At 45.0% G+C, this 22,811-nt stretch overlaps 1 protein-coding gene across 1 annotated transcript in view; it reads left to right on the top strand.

Annotated features, from left to right (window-relative positions):
- Arp3 (Actin-related protein 3) overlaps nucleotides 1–22,811 on the top strand; it is a 76,458-nt gene that overhangs the window by 11,137 nt on the left and 42,510 nt on the right. Inside the window, exon 2 of the mRNA XM_068387082.1 lies at nucleotides 8,615–8,795. Coding sequence (XP_068243183.1) covers nucleotides 8,615–8,795 — 181 coding nt within the window. The remainder of the gene's footprint in view (nucleotides 1–8,614; nucleotides 8,796–22,811) is intronic.

Consider the following 22,811-nt stretch of genomic DNA (forward strand, 5'->3'; position numbering starts at 1 on the left):
TTCAGCATGCTCTGCATACAACATGCTCTGCATACAGCATGCTCTGCATTCAGCATGCTCTGCATACAACATGCTCTACTTACAGCATGCTCTGCATACAGCATACTCTGCATTCATCATGCTCTGCATACCTTACCGCATGCTTCTCAACATATCTTGGGTTGTTGCCAACTCACTAGACTGTCAAGCAGTTTCATAACGTTGCCTTCTAGTCTGCTGCTTTTGCACCAGTGAACCCTCACTCAGAGAACTTAGCTTTTCTAGGATAAGGTCCCTGTAGATGAGAAAGTTCTTTTCTCCCTCCTTCTGATATTCCCTTGAGGACTCTGTCATTTGGAGGGAGCCTTTAGCTGCATAACCTCTTATGGACTTTTATTTAAGCATAACATGCTTACAGGGAAGGTAATGGTTCCACTTCAGCCGCTAATCCCGTCTGTTACCACACCTGCTCCCATAGACCTTGAGCTGTGTTGCATGACATGCAGTCCAAGCTTAGTCCTTGTTAGAGGATTTTTGTTTACGGAGTCAATGTGTCACGGGGAAGACGTTCAACAACCAACAGAAGGGACTTGTTGTGACGCAGTGCGGCAACCTCAGCAACCCGTTAAGGAGTTGTCTGTACGACCCAGATAGTCTAGACAGATTCGGGTTGTCACTGTACTTCCTCGCTTGCCCATGATTGTCAGTTTACAGACTGTGCAGCAGTATCATGATCTTGTGTCCGGCTCCGTCAGACGACTGGCTTTTAAGAGCTCCCACAAGTCGTCGCTGTCTGGAGATTTTCAAATGGACTATGGATCTGACCAAGGAACTGGGCCTCCTGGTCAATTTTGAGGAGTCTCAGCTCGTTCCATCCCAGACCATTGTTTCCTTGGGTATGGATCTTCAGAGTCGAGCTTTTCGGACTTGTCCGTCGGCCCCAAGGATCTTCCAAGCCCTAGAATGCATCCAGAGCATGCTGAGAAGGAACCGATGCTTAGTCAGGCAGGGGATGAGTCTAACAGGGACACTTTCATCGCTGGCCCTGTTCATCGAGTTAGGGAGACTCCACCTCCGCCCCCTTCAGTATCATCTAGCTGCTCACTGGATAAAGGACATGACGCTAGAGACGGGCTCAGTTCCTGTTTCCGAAGAGATGAGGTCTACTCTAACGTGGTGGAAGAACAGCATTCTTCTCAAGGAAGGTCTACCTTTGGCTGTTCAGACCCCCGACCACCGTCTCTTCTCGGACGCATCGGACACGGGCTGGGGTGCGACACTGGACGGACAGGAATGCTCGGGAACATGGAATCAGGAGCAAAGGACACTTCACATCTATTGCAAGGAGTTGTTGGCAGTTCATCTGGCCTTGATAAACTTCAAGTCCCTCCAGCTTAACAAGGTGGTGGAGGTGAACTCCGACTACACCACAGCCTTGGCTTACATCTCCAAGCAGAGAGTGACTCATTCGAGGAAGTTGTTCAAGATCGCAAGGGACCTCCTCATTTGGTCAAAGATCGAAAGCTCACGCTGGTAACGAGGCTCATTCAGGGCGATATGAATGTCATGGCAGATCGCCTCAGCCGTAAGGGTCAGGTCTTCCCCACAGAGTGGACCCTTCACAAGAATGTTTGCAGCAGACTTTGGGCCCTGTGGGGTCTGCCAACCATAGTTCTATTCGCTACCTCGATGACCAAGAAGCTCCTCTTGTATTGTTCTCCGATTCCAGACCCAGCAGCAGTTCGCGTGGATGCCTTTCTGCTGGATTGGTCCCATCTCAACCTGTATGCATTCCCGCCGTTCAAGATTGTCAACAGGGTACTTCAGAAGTTCGCCTCTCACAAAGGGACACGGTTGACGTTGGTTGCTCCCCTCTGACCCGCGAGAGAAGGGTTCACCGAGGTACTGCAATGGCTGGTCGACGTTCCCAGGACTCTTCCTCCTAGAGTGGACCTTCTGCGTCAACCTCACGTAAAGAAGGTACACCCAAACCTCCACGCTCTTCGTCTGACTGCCTTCAGACTATCGAAAGTCTCTCAAGAACTAGAGGCTTTTCGAAGGAGGCAGCCAGAACGATTGCCAGAGCAAGGACGACATCCACTCTCAGAGTCTATCAGTCTTAATGGGAAGTCTTCCGAAGCTGGTGCAAGGCCAATGCAGTTTTCCTCAACCAGTACCACTGTAACCCAGATTGCTGACTTCCTGTTACATCTAAGGAACGTAAAATCCCTATCAGCTCCTACGATCAAGGGTTACAGAAGTATGTTGGCAGCGGTTTTCCGCCACAGAGGCTTGGATCTTTCCTCCAACAAAGATCTACAGGACCTCCTTAGGTCTTTTGAGACCTCAAAGGAACGTCGGTTGTCCACTCCAGGCTGGAATCTAGACGTGGTCCTAAGGTTCCTAATGTCATCAGGATTTGAACCGTTCCAATCAGCCTCTTTTAAGGACCTCACATTAGAAACTCTTTTCCTCGTGTGCTTAGCAACAGGTAAAAGAGTAAGTGAGATCCACGCCTTCAGCAGGAACATAGGTTTCACATCTGAAACGGCTACATGTTCCTTGCGGCTCGGTTTTTTTGGCTAAAACGAGCTTCCTTCCCGTCCTTGCCCTAAGTCGTTCGAGATCCCAAGCCTGTCCAACATGGTGGGGAACGAACTAGAGAGAGTACTTTGCCCTGTTAGAGCTCTTAAGTACTATTTAAGAAGGTCAAAACCATTACGAGGACAATCAGAAGCCTTATGGTGTGCTATCAAGAAGCCTTCTCTACCAATGTCTAAGAACTCAGTTTCTTACTACATCAGGCTTCTGATTAGAGAAGCAAATTCTCATCTGAAGGAAGAAGACCTTGCTTTGCTGAAGGTAAGGACACATGAAGTGAGAGCTGTGGCTACTTCAGTGGCCTTCAAACAGAACCGTTCTCTGCAGAGTGTTATGGATGCAACCTATTGGAGAAGCAAGTCAGTGTTCGCATCATTCTATCTCAAAGATGTCCAGTCTCTTTACGAGTACTGCTACACCCTGGGTCCATTCGTAGCAACGAATGCAGTAGTAGGCGAGGGCTCAGCCACTACATTCCCATAATTCCATAACTTTTTAACCTTTCTCTTGAATACTTTTTATGGGTTGTTCGGTCGGCTAAGAAGCCTTCCACATCCTTGTTGATTTGGCGGGTGGTCAATTCTTTCTTGAGAAGCGCCGAGGTTAAAGGTTGTGATGAGGTCCTTTAGTATGGGTTGCAGCCCTGTATACTTTAGCACCTTTGGGTTGATTCAGCCTCCAAGAGGAACGCTGCGCTCAGTAAGGAAGACGAATTTAAAAAAGAGACAGAGTAACGGTTCAATTCGACTTCCTTACCAGGTACTTATTATTTCATTGTTATTTGAGATAACTGTTATATGAAATATGGGATACTTAGCTATCCTTTAATCTTGTACACTGGTTTTCACCCACCCCCCTGGGTGTGAATCAGCTACATGATTATCGGGTAAGTTTAATATTGAAAAATGTTATTTTCATTAGTAAAATAAATTTTTGAATATACTTACCCGATAATCATGATTTAATTGACCCTCCCTTCCTCCCCATAGAGAACCAGTGGGACCGAGGAATAATTGAGGAGGTGTCAACAAGAAGTACTTGAGTACCTGGCCACAGGTGGCGCTGGTAAGAACACCCCCTTCTAGTATTGTGATAGCTGGCGTATCCCTCCATAGAATTCTGTCGGGCAACAGAGTTGACAGCTACATGATTATCGGGTAAGTATATTCAAAAATTTATTTTACTAATGAAAATAACATTTTTAACAAAATCGCCAAAAATATGGCAAAAATATCTTCAAAACAAAAATGAATCATGAGTTATGAATGTAATGTAAATATTATGTTGATATTAAAACCCCTGCAAGCATGCATGAAGTAATGCAGTGTTGCCAACAGGGCGAGTTTCCCTTTCCTGAGGTGAAGTAGATTATAGTACGTATATTTAGTGCAGCTTAATTCTACGATTATCATGCCGGCTATCAAATTCATCAACAAAACAGTCTAAATCAATTCCCTCGGCACGTGCACTTTCAATGGACAGTAATGCGATATTACTCAATCTAGCACTGGTCATGGAATTTCTGAGAAATGTTACACGCCATGCAACATGCTCTGCTTACCTTACAGCATGCTCTGCATACAGCATGCTCTGCTTACAGCATGCTCTGCATACCTTACCGCATGCTTCTCAGTCACACATCTTTGGTTGTTGCCAACTCACTAGACTGTCAAGCAGTTTTATAACGTTGCCTTCTAGTCTGCTGCTTTTGCACCAGTGAAACCCTCACTGAGAGAACTTAGCTTTTCTCGGATATGGTCCCTGTAGATGAGAAAGTGCTTTTCTCCCTCCTTCTGATATTCCCTTGAGGACACTGTCATTTGGAGAGGAGCCTTTAGCTGCGTAGCCTCCTATGGACTTTTATTTAAGCATAACATGCTTCCAGGGAAGGTAATGGTTCCACTTCAGTCGCTAACCCCGTCTGTTACCACACCTGCTCCCATAGACCTTGAGCTGTGTTGCAAGACATGCAGTCCAAGCTTAGTCCTTGTTAGAGGATTTTTTGTTTACGGAGTCAGTGTGTCACTGGGAAGACGTTCAACAACCAGCAGAAGTGACTTGTTGTGACGCAGTGCGGCAACCTCAGCAACCCGATAAGGAGTTGTCTGTACGACCCAGACAGTCTAGACAGCTTCGGGTTGTCACTGTACTTCCTCGCTTCCCCATGGTTGACAGTTCACAGACTGTGCAGCAGTACCATGATCTTGTGTCCGGCTCCGTCAGACGACTGGCTTTTAAGAGCTCCCACAAGTCGTCGCTGTCTGGAGATTCTCAGATGGACTATGGATCTGACCAAGGAACTGGGCCTCCTGGTCAATTTTGAGGAGTCCCAGCTCGTTCCATCCCAGACCATTGTCTACCTGGGTATGGATCTTCAGAGTCGAGCTTTTCGGGCTTTTCCGTCGGCCCCAAGGATCTTCCAAGCCCTAGAATGCATCCAGAGCATGCTGAGAAGGAACCGATGCTCAGTCAGGTAGTGGATGAGTCTAACAGGGACACTTTCATCGCTGGCCCTGTTCATCGTGTTAGGGAGACTCCACCTCCGCCCCCTTCAGTATCATCTAGCTGCTCACTGGATAAAGGACATGACGCTAGAGACGGTCTCAGTTCCTGTTTCCGAAGAGAGGAGGTCTTCTCTCGCGTGGTGTAAGAACAGCTTTCTTCTCAAGGAAGTCTACCTTTGGCTGTTCAGAAACCCGACCGCCGTCTCCTCTCGGACGCATCAGACACGGGCTGGGGTGCGACTTTGGACGGACAGGAATGCTCGGGAACATGGAATCAGGAGCAAAGGACACTTCACATCAATTGCAAGGAGTTGTTGGCGGTTCTTCTGGCCTTGATAAACTTCAAGTCCCTCCAGCTTAACAAGGTGGTGGAGGTGGACTCTGACAACACCACAGCCCTGGCTTACATCTTCAAGCAGGGAGGGACTCTTTCGTGGAAGTTGTTCTAGATCGCAAGGGACCTCCTCATCTGGTCTAAAGATCGAAAGCTCACGCTGGTAACGAGGTTCATTCAGGGCGGTATGAATGTCATGGCAGATCGCCTCAGCCGGAAGGGTCAGGTCATCCCCACAGAGTGGACCCTTCACAAGAATGTTTGCAGCAGACTTTGGGCCCTGTGGGGTCAGCCAACCATAGATCTGTTCGCTACCTCGATAACCTAGAGACTCCTGTTGTATTGTTCTCCGATTCCAGACCCAGCAGCAGTTCACGTGGATGCTTTTCTGCTGGATTGGTCCCATCTCGACCTGTATGCATTCCCGCCGTTCAAGATTGTCAACAGGGTACTTCAGAAGTTCTCCTCTCGCAAAGGGACACGGCTGACGTTGGTTGGCTCCGCTCTGGCCCGCGAGAGAATGGTTCATAGAGGTACTGCAATGGCTGGTCGACATTCCCAAGACTCTTCCTCTAGGAGTGAACCTTCTACGTCAACCTCACGTAAAGAAGGTACACCCAAACCTCCACGCTCTTCGTCTGACTGCCTTCAGACTTTCGAAAGACTATCAAGAGCTAGGGGCTTTTCGAAGGAGGCAGCCAGAGCGATTGCCAGAGCAAGGAGAACATCCACTCTCAGAATCTATCAGTCTCAAGGGGAAGTCTTCCGTAGCTGGTACAAGACCAATGCAGTTTCCTCAACCAGTACCACTGTAACCCAGATTGCTGACTTCCTGTTACATCTAAGGAAAGTAAGATCCCTTTCAGCTCCTACGATCAAGGGTTACAGAAGTATGTTGGCAGCGGTTTTCCGCCACAGAGGCTTGGATCTTTCCACCAACAAAGATCTACAGGACCTCCCTAGGTCTTTTGAGACCTCAAAGGAACGTCGGTTGTCCACTCCAGGCTGGAATCTAGACGTGGTCCTAAGGTTCCTTATGTCATCAAGATTTGAACCTCTCCAATCAGCCTCTTTTTAGGACCTCACATTAAAAAACTCTTTTCCTCGTGTGCTTGACAACAGCTAAAAGAGTAAGTGAGATCCACGCCTTCAGCAGGATCATTGTTTTCACATCTGAAACGGCTACATGTTCCTTGCAGCTCGGTTTTTGCTAAACGAGCTTCCTTCACGTCCTTGGCCTAAGTCGTTCGAGATCCCAAGCCTGTCCAACTTGGTGGGGAATGAACTGGAGAGAGTACTTTGCCCAGTTAGAGCTCTTAGGTACTATCTAAAAAGGTCTTAACCTTTACGAGGACAATCAGAAGCCTTATGGTGTGCTATCAAGAAGCCTTCTTTTCCAAGGTCTAAGAACTCAGTTTCTTACTATTCAGGCTTCTGATTAGGGAAGCACATTCTCATCTGAAGGAAGAAGACCTTGCTTTGCTGAAGGTAAGGACACATGAAGTGAGAGCTGTGGCTACTTCAGTGGCCTTCAAACAGAACCGTTCTCTGCAGAGTGTTATGGATGCAACCTATTGGAGAAGCAAGTCAGTGTTCGCATCATTCTATCTCAAAGATGTCCAGTCTCTTTACGAGTACTGCTACACCCTGGGACCATTCGTAGCAACGAATGCAGTAGTAGGCGGGGGCTCAGCCACTACATTCCCATAATCCCATAACCTTTTAACCTTTCTCTTGAATACTTTTTATGGGTTGTACGGTCGGCTAAGAAGCCTTCCACATCCTTGTTGATTTGGCGGGTGGTCAATTCTTTCTTGAGAAGCGCCGAGGTTAAAGGTTGTGATGAGGTCCTTTAGTATGGGTTGCAGCCCTTGATACTTCAGCACCTTAGAGTTGTTCAGCCTCCTAAGAGGAACGCTGCGCTCAGTAAGGAAGACGAACTTATTTAAGGCAGAGTAATGGCTCAAGTCGACTTCCTTACCAGGTACTTATAATTTCATTGTTATTTTGAATAACTGATAATATGAAATACGGGATACTTAGCTTCTTGATATACATGTACACTGGTTTTCACCCACCTCCCTGGGTGTGAATCAGCTACATGATTATCGGGTAAGATTAATATTGAAAAATGTTATTTTCATTAGTAAAATAAATTTTTGAATATACTTACCCGATAATCATGATTTAATTGACCCACCCTTCCTCCCCATAGAACCAGTGGACCGAGGAAAAATTGAGGTGGTGTCAACAAGAAGTACTGCAGTACCTGGCCACAGGTGGCGCTTGTGAGTACACCCCCCTCTTGTATAGCGATCGCTGGCGTATCCCTTCCGTAGAATTCTGTCGGGCAACGGAGTTGACAGCTACATGATTATCGGGTAAGTATATTCAAAAATTTATTTTACTAATGAAAATAACATATTTATTCTCATCATTTATTTATTTCCTTATTTCCTTTCCTCACTGGGTTATTTTTCCCTATTGGAGCCCTTGGGCCTATAGCATCATGCTTTTCCAACTAGGGTTGTAGCTTGGCTAGTAATAATTATAATAATGATAAATATCCACATCGTTTGTTCCTATCCTATTCAACTCTTCTACTACTCTTTTAGTAGTTATGCCCAGTGTAATCTGTTTCCCTTTCCTTTTCTCTACTGTATAGTGTAACTTGTACCTGAAATGTAACCTCTAGCAACTTCTGTGCCCCATTGCATCCTCTGGCCGTTCACACATTTTCATGTTCCAAAAATGTTCTACTCAACTAGCTCCATCCTTTCTTGAATTTATACTTATGTCTCTCACACTTGTCTCCTATACTGTATTGAAGACACTTCTCTTTCAAGATCCTCTAGTGTAATACTGGAAGATCTAAACTACCTGTACTGTGCTAGGATTTTCTGGTTATTTTGAAATCCATAATTAGCAACCTGTTATTTCAACCATACCTTATCAGGACTTATACTGTATATTCACAGTTAATTGTATTTACCAGCATTTATTATGTAGGTAAGGTATATCAGGGTTAACTGCTGTTATTTGTAACAGTCTGACATTTCTAAACAGGCACTAGAATTGAACAGGATACTGTAATTATAAACAAGTGATTTATGCTTATACAGTAGTTGTCATGTGTCTCTTTGTGTAATCTGTTTAGTATGTGTTAATGTAAATGTATTTTGTCATTTTCTTGCAGGTACACAAAGCTGGGGTTTGCTGGTAATCATGAACCCCAGATGATTATTCCATCTGCTGTGGCTATTAAGGAAACAGCCAAAGTTGGAGAGCAATCTCAAAGACGATTATGCAAGGGTGTAGAAGATTTAGACTTTTTCATTGGCGATGAAGCCATGGATGCTACTGGCTATGCTGTAAAGGTTAGTACTGTACACTTTTCTTTTTATGCAGTATTCTTTCACTTTGGTGTTACATGTAATTCCTAATTGTTCCGCAACTGGAATACAAACCTACGTTATTTATAGGGGTATTACTTTTGGCGAAGCTGAAAGGACGCTCCATTAGAAATTAGTGAGGGTTAACCACCCATCCCACTAGCTAGGGGGGTGGGGGTTGGGGGGTTAGTAACTACCCCTCTCACTCACACACCTGTGACTGTACTTCACTTTACTTTTGGCTTGGTGGGTGAATGGGTTACTGCTCTTCCGCCTCACCTTTTGGACTGCCTTTAATAAACTTTGACTTTTTAAATATAAAACTTACCCGCTGGTTATATAAAAGAGCTGAAGTCCCTGACGCCAGGGCAGAAATTCAAATCTCGCGCTATCGAAGATACGCCAGGTGTACCAACCGCACCCTAGCGGTAGAACAGGTGGAACTACACACCAACTCCAGTTCTTCTCTCTGCCGTCATAGCTGACTGACATATAGAAGTTCGCTCTCGTGTTTTTACTCTCTTGGGAAGTTGTTTGGTGATGTACAACGTTCTTTTTTGAGTTTAAGCTATCGTTGATTAATTTTCCTTGGTTCTTATCTTGAAATCTTTTTGTTTGAGATTTTCTTTATTGCTTTTTCCCTTACTTTTTGCTTGTCGGTCTCTCACGTTAGCTTTAAAAATGGCCGACTCCTCCCCTGCTCAGCGTAGGTGTGTTAGTGAGGGTTGTCGTACACGACTTCCTAAAGGATCTATTGATCCTCATTCTATTTGTGTAAAATGTAGGGGTAAATTTTGTTCATTAGATGATAGGTGTAATGAGTGTCTTTCCTTAACTAATGATGATTTTGTTACTTTCGATCGTTATGTTAGGAGACTAGAGAGAGATAGAGTTAGGCGTAGTTCTTCCCGATCTGTGGATAGAACCTTACCTAATTTACCTGTTCCTAATCCTGTTCCTTCCCCTGTGGTGGTAGATCAGGAACCTACTATGAAGGACATGTTTACTGCTATTTTGTCTCTTGGTGAGAAAGTTGAGTCCTTAGCAGCCGATAGAAATACTATCTTTTCCGAGTTAAAGGTATTGAAAAACCGTGAGCCTATCGGAACTGTGGAAAGTGTTTCAGTGTCTGATGTGGTACCGAAGAATCGTGACTCTCTCGGTGTTGTGACAAGTGTTGATAATGTGTTTAGTGTTGCGGAGGGTGCGTCGGCACGATCTTGTCGTTCACCTAGCCTAAGACCTCTTTCGAGCTCTCGAACCCATGGGAGAAGTAATGTCGAACGGCTTAAGGGAACGAGAAGCATCATCAATCGTGCAGACGTCCCCTCGAACGTTCCTGTTGCCGTAGCTCAGGTCGTTCACCCTCATCGTAGGAAAGGTGAGGTTCATGCGTTATCCCCGTCTTCCGATGAAGGGTCGGGGAGTGAGATCTGGCGTCGAGCGTCTAGACCGCTTAAACGAACCCATGTTGATTCACAGCGTCGGGAATCGCCTGTGCGTCCAGGATGTAGTTCGTGGGGTTCACCGGAACGTTTCCGTTCTCCCAGCGCTTGCACTCCGGCCAAACGTTCAGATCACCGTGTTCGTGTGGATATGATTCCTTCCGATTCGGACCTTGTTACTATTCATGCACCCCCTCTTCCATCGGATTGGCTTTCTTCCCCCGAAATGCGTGGTGACGTTGGTGCGAATCTTCCTTCTTGGAGTTCTGTTGATCCGAAATGGTCTGCGCTTTTGTCTATGAAGGAACAACTCTCGTCGTTGATGGATTCTTATCAACCAGGTGTTGGCGTTGTGTCTGGGCGTTCGATGTCAGACCAGTTATCGCACAAACGTTCGATGGTATCTGGTCTTGACGAGTTATCACTTAGGCGGTCTCCCAGTCATAGTGTTCAACGCCAGGTTGATTTTGATGAGTCGCGTCAGAGAGTTTTGGTTGACCAGTTTTCGTATTCTGGTCGCGGGGAAGAACATCGGCGTCGACAAGTGGACGAGACGCGTCAACAATTTGAAGTACAGTGAACCCTCGTTTATCGCGGTAGATAGGTTCCAGACGCGGGCGCGATAGGTGAAAATCCGCGAAGTAGTGACAGCATATTTACCTATTTATTTAACATGTATATTCAGACTTTTAAAACCTTCCCTTGTACGTAGTACTGTTAACAAACCACCCTTTAATGTACAGAACACTTAATGCATGTACTACAGCACCCTAAACTAAAACAGGCACAAATATTAAAGGCGATTTTATATCATGTGTTTCCTAAACACCTAAAAAGCACGATAAAAAATGGCAACCAATGTTTTGTTTACGTTCATCTCTGATCATAATGAAGAAACAAACTCATTTAGTGTACACATATATGTATAGGTTAGTTTTTGCATCGATTATATTGATTATACAGTACTGTATGTTGATTTTTTTATTACCAATGTTTTAGTTTACGTATTTTTCTTAGGACTTCCAAATGAAATCTTTTTCTTTATGACGCCGCCTGAAACGACGGCGTGTACGCTCAGTAAACAACCACGCTCAGAACAAACAAGGCATTTAACGCGCATGATGATAGTGATAAATAATGATACAGTACATACAGTATTTACAGTAAAAGCATTTACAAAATATGTTACCTTACAAATATAAATTATACAGTACTTGTACGTAGCAAAACAGGAAAACAATTTGAGAGAGAGAGAGAGAGAGAGAGAGAGAGAGAGAGAGAGAGAGAGAGAGAGAGAGAGAGAGAGAGAGAGAGAGAGAGAGAGAGAGAGAGAGAGAGATTGTTTTACGTACGAATGTAAATTTTAAACAAAAAAAATATGATAGGTTACAACATGTAGACTTTTAAAACCTTCCCTTTAACTTAATGCATACGTACGTACATTACTAAACTATAAAACAGGTTAAAGTAAAAAATAAAGATTGTTACTGTACTCACCACGAAAGAAGTTCAAGAAAAACTTGAATGACGATGGCGATGAATTTGCTGCACAGTAGAAATGATGATGATGAAGCTGATGATGTGTTCTACTGTGCAGTCAATGATAGTATTTTACGTCTCTTCAGACGGAGGTGTCTTTTCCTGGGACACCTCTTCAACTTCTTCCTGGGAAACTTCTTCAATTTCTTCCGAAGGCGTACTAGCAGGAGGAACTGGCTCTTTTTTGCGAGGCTGGAAGAACATTGTGATCGGAAGTTGTTGCCGCTGCTGCTTTTTTCGATCCAAGAGCATCCTGTAGGGAGTCATGATGTCATCGACCTTATTTGAGAATTTCATCGAGCGAACCATATCCTCGTCCCACTCTTGTAACATTTCTTTCGCCTCCTTCATATGGTTGCAGAACTTGGCAAGCCGTTCTAATGTTAAGCCCGTTTCTTCGACATTTTCTTGGGTCTCTTCCTGGGTACCCTCACTCTCTTCCTCACTTGCCGATTTCGTCAGGTCTTCGAGGTCTGCGTCAGTTAGGGGCTGGGAATGGCAGTCCAACAACTCGTCGACGTCTTCAGTCGTCATGTCGCCAAACCCGTCACCTCCAATTATGGCAGCCAACTGCACAGATTTCCGTATTGCAGAGTGTTGGATTTCCGACGGAGTAAATCCCTTGTCGTCGTAAACAATATCGGGCCACAGCTTCTTCCAGCTCGCATTCACGGTTGCAGGTTTCATCTCTTGAAGTGCCTTTTGAATATTCTGCAGGCACGTGGCTATGGTGTACTGCTGCCAGTACGCCTTCAAGTTGAAATCTTCATCCTCGTCATCTTGGGCAGCATCCACACATGCAACGAGGTCCGCCAAGGTATTCTTCGTGTAGAGGGCCTTGAATGCCCTGATAACCCCCTGGTCCATCGGTTGAATTAATGACGTGGTGTTGGGTGGCAGGAACTCAACCTGAACGCCCTCACGCGACAGGTCAGTTGCGTGTCCACCAGCGTTATCCATAAGGAGAAGGATCTTGAATGGCAAGCCCTTCTCTAAGAGATATTCATGGACTTGCGGGATGAAACACTGGTGGAACCAGTTGGAGGTCAGCATCTTCGTAATCCATGCTTTTTGATTATGCATCCAGTACACGGGAAGGAGATTCTTATTTTTATTTTTCAAAGCGCGAGGATTTTTCGACTTATAAATAAGCCCCGGCTTTAACAAAAATCCAGCAGCATTGCCACACATCACGAGGGTAACGCGATCCTTTAATGCCTTAAAGCCAGAGGCTTTGGCTTCCTCTTTGAACAGGAAAGTTCGCGACGGCATTCTCTTCCAAAACAAGCCGGTTTCATCCATATTAAACACTTGTTCCGGCTTGTATCCACCTTCAGCGATAATGTTCTTGAAAGTCTGGTTCACGTAAGTTTCAGCAGCGGCAGTGTCAGCGGAAGCAGACTCCCCATGCAAGGAAACGCTTTTCAGGGCGAAGCGTTTCTGAAACTTCGCGAACCATCCTTTGCTTGCGGAAAAACGTTTCTGAGGCTGGGAATCAGTGGATGTCCCTGGTTGAGGATCATCTGCATCATCATCATCTTCAGCATGGTTGCCGTCGTCGTCTTTAGGTTCCTTTGCAGCAAAATTCTCATATAAGCTCAAAGCCTTTGTTTGGATGGTGTTCGTATCCAACGCTATGTTCTTCTTCCGGCAGTCGGCAATCCACACAGCTAAAGCACCTTCCATGCGTACGATCGTTTTATTACGCGTTGTAACGACTCGCTTCGCTGATCTGCTAAAGGTGATTGCAGCAGTCTTTCTAATGTTCGCCTCGTCCTTTTTGATATAGCGAACGGTGGATTCGTTGATGCCAAAATGGCGGCCGGCGGCCGCGTAACTTCTACCATCTTTTAACATGTCGAGAAGCGTAACCTTCTCAGCTATCGTCATCATCCTTCGGTGGCGTTTAGGCTCACTACCAGCCTTACTAGAAGCAGAACGCTTGGGAGGCATTGTACAGTAGGATTTAACAGAAAGTTCAACAAAAAGTTCAACTTAAAACAGTCGCACACAGCACAGATTAAACTTCACAAACTTAAGAACGTCTACTCAGCAATACGCGGAAAGAGAAAGTGAACGATCCAGCCCCGCGAGAACTTTGATGCTGCGGGTAGAAGATGCGGGCAAAACACCAATCACAGGCTAGATAACAAAACTTGAGTTTTGATTCGTCATCTATCAGCGCTTGAACCAATCACAACCCGTCTTACAGTACATGGTGCGTTGGTTACTCATAGAAGATGCCCCGCGCATACTGAACGTACGTAGATTAAGTACAATACCGTAATAATAATAAATAATGATAATAATACTGTACAGTAATAATAATAATAATAATGATTAATAATAATAACAATAATAATTTTATTAACAACAACAACAATAATAATAATAATAACAATAATAATAAAAATTTACGTACGCTATTTTACGCCTCTCTCTCTCTCTCTCTCTCTCTCTCTCTCTCTCTCTCGTACGCTTACAGTATTCGAAATGTGATTTTTGCAACAAAGAATATTATTGGATGCAGTACTGTACTACGTACGTATACATACAAAAGATTCATGGAAAAGAAGCACATCCATTACAGTACACACCATTCTAATATGGTATGACTGCATCTGATTTGCGTTTCATGTTTGATTTAATTTTACTACGTACTGAATTATCGTATGATCACATTCTCTTTTCGTGTTTTATTTCTTTCTGTGCTGAATTATATATCATATGTAATGCAATGAACAATCAGTAAGAGCAGATATTACTAATTACAGTATTAATGGAATTACAGGTAACAAAATATCGTATTTGGTTGTCTTCAGATTTCGCGGTATTTTCGAATTTTCCGGAAAATCCGCGATATGTATATATATATGGGTTATGGGAAAACCCCGCGAAGTGGTGAATCCGCGATTGTCGAACCGCGAAGTAGCGAGGGTTCACTGTAGTGGATCGCCCGCGGCAACAACTTTTGGACGCGTCGCGTCAAAACATTGGTTTGCAGCGTCGACATCCTGACTAGTTTGATCGTTCGCAGCAACAGTCCTCGGACTTTACGCGACCTCGCGGCGATCTTCAACAGTTACCTTCGGATTTCAAGCGTTCTTCTGTTCAACAGCAGTCGTATTCTAAGCGGTCTAGGCAGTTGTTGGTTGAGGATGATCGTCTACACGTCCGTGTTTCGCATCAATCTACTTCTACTTCTCCCCATCAAATTGACACAGATGTTGGCCTTGACAGGCAGTCCCATCCAGACGTTGTTCCTTCGGTTCAGGCTGCGGCTGTTGCTGCACTGCCAGAAGACGAACCAGAGGAAAAGTCGGATGAGGATAATCCTATTGAGGAAGTCTCTGAGAATGAGGAGGAGAAGCATTATCAGCATGCTGTGGACCTTCGCAAGTTTATGCATATTCTGACTGGAATTTTCCCGGATTCTTTTACCCCTGTGGCCCCTCGTTCTCCGCCTTCTGAATTCATCTTAGGTAAAGCTACTAAGGTTCCAGTTTATACCAAGATGGTTCTTTCTCGATCCTCTAAGCGGGCCTTGAAGTTAATGGGTTCTTGGTTGGACTCCAAGAAATCTTTTGGCAAGACGGCCTTTGCCTTTCCTCCCGCTAGGTTAGCCTCTAAATCTAGTGTGTGGTACGAGACTGGTGAAGTGTTGGGCTTGAGTTTTCCTTCTTCTGCACAAGGGGATTTTTCAAGTTTGGTAGATGCTTCTCGTCGTCTTGCCTTAAGGAAGACGAAGATTTGGTGGTCCATTCCAGAGTTCGACCATTTGCTTAAAGGTCTTTTCAGGGCCTTCGAAGTTTTTAATTTTTTGGACTGGGCTTTGGGGGCTTTGAGTAAGAGGGTCTCTGATATGACGGAAACGGACACTAGTGGTTTGGTTCATTTGATGTCCTGCTTGGACAAAGGTGTGAGGGATGGCTCCAACGAACTTGCTGCCTTGTTTACAGCTGGAATTCTCAAGAAAAGGGCCACGATGTGCTCTTTCCTCTCCGCAGGAGTGTCTCCCTATCAGAAAACGGGCCTTCTTTTCGCACCTTTGTCTAATTCCTTATTTCCTCAGGAATTGGTAGGCGAGGTGGCTACTGCTCTCACGCAGAAGGCCACACATGACTTAGTTACTCATTCGACTAGGAAAGTTTTGCCTCCGTCATTCTCCTCTCGTAAACCTAAGGAATCTTCTTCTGGGTTTCGACCTCAGTCCTTTCGTGGGAAGCCCTCTGGAAGAGGCTCTTTTAAACCAGAAGGAAGGAAGCCTAGAGGCAGAGGGGGCAAGTCCGGCCGAGGTAAAGTCTGACTGCCCTCTCCTTCAGACAGCAGTGGGGGCCAGGTTGACTCACTTTTGGGAGGCTTGGGAGAGGAATGGAGCGGACCCCTGGTCCGTCCAGGTGTTAAAGGAAGGCTACAAGATCCCCTTCCTGACCAATCCTCCTTTAGTCACGGATCCAGTGGATCTTTCGCCCAAATACAGAGAGGGTCCCAAAAAGCAAGCCATGCTTCTACAGACGTCTCTTTTATTAGAGAAACAAGCAATAGAGGAAGTGCAGGATGTTACGTCTCCGGGGTTTTACAACCGCCTTTTTCTAGTACCCAAGAGTTCCGGGGGGTGGAGACCGGTTCTGGACGTAAGTGTGCTAAATGGTTACGTCCAGAACTCGACGTTCATTATGGAGACTCAGAAAACAGTTCTGGCAGCTGTGAGGAAGGACGATTGGATGGTCTCTTTAGATCTTCAGGATGCCTATTTCCACCTTCCGATTCATCCCAGCTGCAGACGTTATCTGAGGTTCATGGACGGAAACAAGGTCTTCCAGTTCAGGGCTCTTTGTTTCGGACTCTGCACGGCTCCTCTATTGTTCACCAAGATCATGCTGAACGTGGCAAGCATGCTGCATTCGAGGGGAATCAGGGCCTCTCTGTATCTGGACGATTGGCTGATAAGAGCCTCCTCAGCCGATTGTTGTTTGAAGGACCTCAAGATGACTTTGGATCTCTCCAGAGAACTGGGTCTCCTGGTGAGCTCGGAAAAATCACAACTCATTCCATCCCAGGAGATTCTTTATTTGGGGATGGAGATTCACAGTCGGAGTTTTCGGGCTTTTCCGTCGTCGGTGAGAATCCAAGCAGCCCTCCTAAAAGTCCAAACGTTCCTGAAGAGAGATCTTTGCTCCGTCAGAGATTGGATGAGTCTTCTGGGGACTCTCTCGTCGTTAGAGAAGTTCGTGACCCTGGGGAGGTTGTACTTGCGTCCTCTTCAGTTTCATCTCAACCGCCATTGGAAGAAAGGGGACAGCCTCGACAGGGATTGCATTCCCATCTCGACTTCCATCAAGTCTCATCTTCAATGGTGGAACAACGAGCCCAGACTGAAAGAAGGCTTGTCTTTACTTCAGAGGAACCCAGACCTCGTGTTGTGTTGCGACGCCTCCAATTCGGGGTGGGGAGCCACTCTAGAGAAGCAGGAACTTTCGGGGACTTGGACGGTGGAGCAAACCTCTCTCCACATCAATCAAAAAGAGCTTTTAGTTATTCATCTAGCTCTCATCGGCTTCGAAAAGCAGATCAGGGGCAAGGTGGTCCAAGTCAATGCGGACAGCACGACAGCTCTGGCCTATATTGTGAAACAAGGCGGGACCCACTCTTGGCCTCTGTTCGAGATTGCAAGACTGCTCCTCATCTGGGCGGAGGAAAGGAAGGTGACTCTTTTGACGCGGTTCATCCAGGGGGTCAACAATGTGAGCGCAGACAGACTCAGCAGGAAAGGTCAGGTTCTCTCCACAGAATGGATTCTGCACCCGGACATCTGCAAGAGTCTGTGGCGGTTATGGGGTCGACCTCTCGTGGATCTCTTTGCCACCGCGAAGACCAAACGGCTAGAGTGTTACTGCTCTCCGATTCCAGACCCCGAAGCTTTACACATAGACGCTTTTCTGATGAACTGGTCACACATGGAGGTTTATGCTTTCCCTCCGTTCAAGATCCTTTACAAAGTGATTCAGAAGTTCATTTCACACGAGGAGACCAGAATGACACTGATAGCTCCGTTCTGGCCGTCAAGGAGCTGGTTTCCAGAGGTACTGGAATGGATGGTGGATGTTCCGAGAAGCCTTCCCATGAGACCCGATCTTCTCAGACAACCTCACTTGGCCCGAAATCATCAAAACCTCCGAGCTCTACGTCTGACTGCCTTCAGACTATCGAAAAACTCGCTAGAGCTAGAGGATTTTCGAAGAAGGCAGCCAAGGCAATTGCAAGAGCAAGAAGGTCTTCAACCATCAAGGTGTATCAGTCCAAGTGGGAGTTGTTCAGGGAATGGTGTAGAACTAACGCGATTTCCTCTTCCAGTACATCGCTTTCCCAAATAGCAGATTTTTTCTTGGACCTTAAAGTTAAGCATAACTTCTCGTCATCGACTATTAAAGGTTACAGGAGTATGTTGGCGACGGTTTTTCGACACAGGAACCTAGACCTTTCTAATAATAAAGATCTACGAGATTTACTTAGGTCTTTTGATACGACCAAGAAGATTCAAACAGCTCCCATCGCCTGGAATTTGGATGTTGTCCTTAAATTTCTCATGAGTGACAGATTTGAGCCTTTACACTCGGCTTCATTTAAGGACTTAACCTTGAAAACCCTTTTTCTAGTTACCCTCGCCACTGCGAAAAGAGTTAGTGAAGTTCACGCTTTAAGCAAGAACATTGGTTTTCGGAATGGGAAAGCCATTTGTTCTTTGCAACTGGGGTTCCTGGCCAAGAACGAAAACCCTTCTCGACCATGGCCCAAATCCTTCGAGATTTCTAACCTTTCTGATTTGGCTGGCGGTGAATTGGAAAGGGTTCTCTGTCCAGTTAGAGCTCTACGGTTTTATGTGGACAGAACTAAGAATCTGAGAGGTAACTCAGACGCTCTGTGGTGTGCAGTCCGGAAACCCTCGATGCCCATGTCTAAGAATGCCTTGTCTTTTTTCGTTAGATTGTTGATTCGAGAAGCTCATGCTCAGTGTGATGAGTCGGATCAGAGGCTCCTCAAAGTCAAGACACATGAAGTCAGAGCGGTAGCGACTTCAGTGGCCTTTAAACAGAACCGTTCTCTGCAAAGTCTGATGGATACAACATTTTGGAGAAGTAAGTCTGTTTTTGCATCCCATTATTTGAAGAATGTTCATACTCGTTATGAGGACTTTTTTACGTTGGGTCCTTTTATAGCGGCTAATGCGATAGTAGGTGAATGATCTACCACTACGTTCCCTTTTTTCCTAATACCCCTTTTCTATCTCTTGGAACTCGTTTGTTATGGTTGTTTGTGGAGATTGGGCGTCAGTCTTCCGCAATCTTTGATTTGGCTAGGTGGTCAATTTGTTCCTTGAGTGCACCCGGAACAAGGGTATTGGTTGAGGTTCTGTCATGTTATAGGTGTTTGTACCGTTTGACAGCTCCTAGAGATTTTCAGCCCGAGTGGATTACTGGATCTCTTAAGGATAGCGGACGAAATGAGGCAGAGTATCATTGCTGTCAGCTTCCTTATCAGGTGAGAACTGCTTAAGTTTATTGTATGTAACCCTTAAGTGAATTTTCTATATGTAGCTGTCTCTGACCCGCCACCAAGGGGTGTCAATCAGCTCTTTTATATAACCAGCGGGTAAGTTTTATATTTAAAAATGATATTTTCATAATAAAATAAATTTTTGAATATACTTACCCGCTGGTTATATAAATTTAACACCCACCCTCCTCCCCTCTAGAGACTACCTATGGTATGGCTATGAGGCATGGAAGAACTGGAGTTGGTGTGTAGTTCCACCTGTTCTACCGTTAGGGTGCGGTTGGTACACCTGGCGTATCTTCGATAGCGCGAGATTTGAATTTCTGCCCTGGCGTCAGGGACTTCAGCTCTTTTATATAACCAGCGGGTAAGTATATTCAAAAATTTATTTTATTATGAAAATATCATTTTTAATTTACAGTGTTTTTTCTTTTATACAGTGGTACCTCTACATACGAATTTAATCCGTTCCAGAACCGACTTCGGATGTAGAAAATGTTCGGATGTCGAAACTAATTTTCCCATAAGAATATATTGAAATAGGATTAATCTGTGGTTGAGCCCAAAAACCTATGATAACTTCTTAATAAACTACTGTACTACACATAATTTCCCATGAGAATAATGCACATTAAATTAGATAATAGACATGTAAAAAAGAAGAATTAGCAAAAAATGATAAATAAGAAACGGGTTTTTAGCGTCACTTTATCTTAGAAACTCCAGTGCAGGTGTTGTTGGTCTTGCTACACAGAGAGGAGACGGACGGGCGGTGAGGAGGTAGAGAGGTTAACTACGATAAACGTACACTACCGTAACTTATTCTAACTTACACTAAGTGAACTTTAACATAACTTAGCTTATTTTTTTTTTTATATATTTTTTATTTTTTTTTTACATTTTATTTTTTTATTTTTGATGATTAATTTTAATCATTTTCACTCTCTACACTTAAAATTGATTGAATTTCTTTCGCTTCACTCTTTGCCGTTTTCTTTGTTTCACTTTCTTCCGCTTCACTCTTTGCCGTTTTCTTTGAATCACTTACATCCTCTTCATCACGAGTTCGCTTCGTAGTTTTTTTTAAAGAAATTATCGATAGATAGTTGCTTGGTACAGCTTTTCAGAATGTTTCGAAAGTGAGTTAGGCAAACATCATCGAACTGCGAAACTACACGACAAACCTGCAATTTTTTTGGGTGGTATTTATCGATGAAGTCGACCACGTCTTGATATTTTCCTAGCGCCTCTTTTTTATATGCGCCGAACTTAACACATGTTCTACCTTCTCGCTCCCTTCCTTGTCATCACTCATGTGCTCAGACATAGCATGGAGTTCCTTGAGCTCCTCTCTGGTAAGTTCGTCGTGATGTTCGGCGACGAGTTCCGTAACGTCATCTGCGTCAACCTCCAGACCCATGGACTTGCCAAGGGAGACGATTTCCTCTACGTCTTCCGCTGCACCCACCACGGGATCAGGTTCGGGGTCAAAACCTTTGAAATCTCGGGGAGAAACTGCATCAGGCCACAGCTTCTTCCAGGCAGAATTGAGGGTCCGTCGAGTTAATCCCACCCAAGCCTGATCTATGATCTTCAAGCAGTGCACGATGTTGAAGTGGCTCCTCCAAAATTCACGCAAAGTTAAGTTGGTGCTTTGCGTGACATTAAAGCACTGCTTAAATAAGTGCTTGGTGTACAGCTTCTTAAAATTAGAGATAACTTGCTGGTCCATGGGCTGGAGGATAGAGGTGGTATTCGGTGGAAGATACAGCACCTTTATGAACTTAAATTCATTGAAGATATCATCTTCAAGTCCGGGGGGGTGAGTGGGTGCATTGTCAAGGCATAGCAGGCACTTTAAAGGCAATTTCTGTTCATGAAGATACTTCTTCACAGAAGGGCTGAAAACTTGGTTAACCCATTGCACAAAGAACTGCCTAGTGACCCAGGCCTTCGAGTTGGATCGCCAGAAAACATGAAGCTGGTCCTTATCGACGTTGTGTGCCTTTAAGGCCCTAGGGTTCTCGGAATGGTAAATCAGTAAGGGCTTGACTTTAAAGTCCCCGCTAGCGTTGGCACATAGGGCAAGAGTCAACCGATCCTTCATTGGCTTATGCCCAGGCAATTTCTTCTCTTCGGCAGTGATGTAGGTTTGACTGGGCATCTTCTTCCAAAACAGCCCGGTTTCATCACAATTAAACACTTGCTGCTCTACGTAGCCTTCTTCTAGCACGATCCTTTCGAAGTTCTTGACAAAGTCAGCTGCAGCCTTTGTGTCCGCACTAGCAGCCTCTCCGTGGTGAACAACTGAATGAATCCCGGACTGTTTCTTTAATTTCTCAAACCAGCCACGAGATGCCTTGAAATCATCTGAGGAAGGTTTGGTTGAACTCTCCCCAGCATCACCCCCAGAGCTTGGTGTCGCCAACGATCTCTCTGTCCTTGATCCACACTAGCAGAAGTCGTTCCATCTCTTCTATGATAGGGCTACGGTGTTTTGAAATAATGGTGATCCCCTTAGAAGGTTTCACTGCTTTAATAGCTTCCTTCTGTTTAAGGATTGTCGAGATCGTTGACATATTACGGCCATACTGTTTAGCAAGTTCACTCACGCGGACGCCACGCTCATGTTTTTCAATAATTTCCTGCTTTACGTCTAAAGAAAGCATTTCCTTCTTCCTTTTCTCACCACTACCACTACCACTACCACTTGCAAAACTAAGCCTTTTAGGACCCATACTTTACGTAAATTACCGTAAAAGGATGCACGTAAAAAATCACGATTAAAACACAGTTAATAACAGAACGCACAGGGCACAACCGCAAGAAGCCGACGAGAACAGAGGACTGACCCGAGCCGCGCTAATTGAGGGTACCTCCGAGGTCGAAGTGCTGCCTTCTATCGGCGGAAATAAAAAGCACTTCAGGCGCTATGAGCACCGATTACGCGTACGAGTATTGTTTACTTCGGGTGTGGAAAAAAAAATTCGGGTGTAGAGTAGGAACGTGTTCGAATTGTACTTCGCGTGTCGAAAAATTCGGATACAACCGGTACGACGAAAATTGCTTACTTTATGTGTCGAAATAAAATTTGGGTGTAGAGTCAAAAATTTGCTCGAATTTTACTTCGGATGTTGGAAAATTCGGATGTAGAGGTTCCACTGTATATATGAAAATATTCTTAATGTTTTTATATATATTTTAAGCTTTCCTTACAGTGCTTGTTGCTGTTTGTGTCAACATAGTGCGGCAGGTTCTCAAGGATAGAGAAAATTTCCCTTTAAAATCTTTCCCGGGCGGGTCTCCTTCAGAGTGACACGGCCTCCGCCGCAGGGCATTAATTTTCGTTGGATACCACTACTCCGTTCGGATGTTTATGTCGCTCCCCTCCCCCCCATGTGTCCTTGGAGGAAACTGCATGCGGCCCTCCCAAGGCTTGACTTAGGTCTTCATCTTTCTCGCT

The sequence above is a fragment of the Palaemon carinicauda genome, chromosome 14 (genome assembly GCF_036898095.1).
Source record: "Palaemon carinicauda isolate YSFRI2023 chromosome 14, ASM3689809v2, whole genome shotgun sequence".
Lineage (NCBI taxonomy): Eukaryota > Metazoa > Arthropoda > Malacostraca > Decapoda > Palaemonidae > Palaemon > Palaemon carinicauda.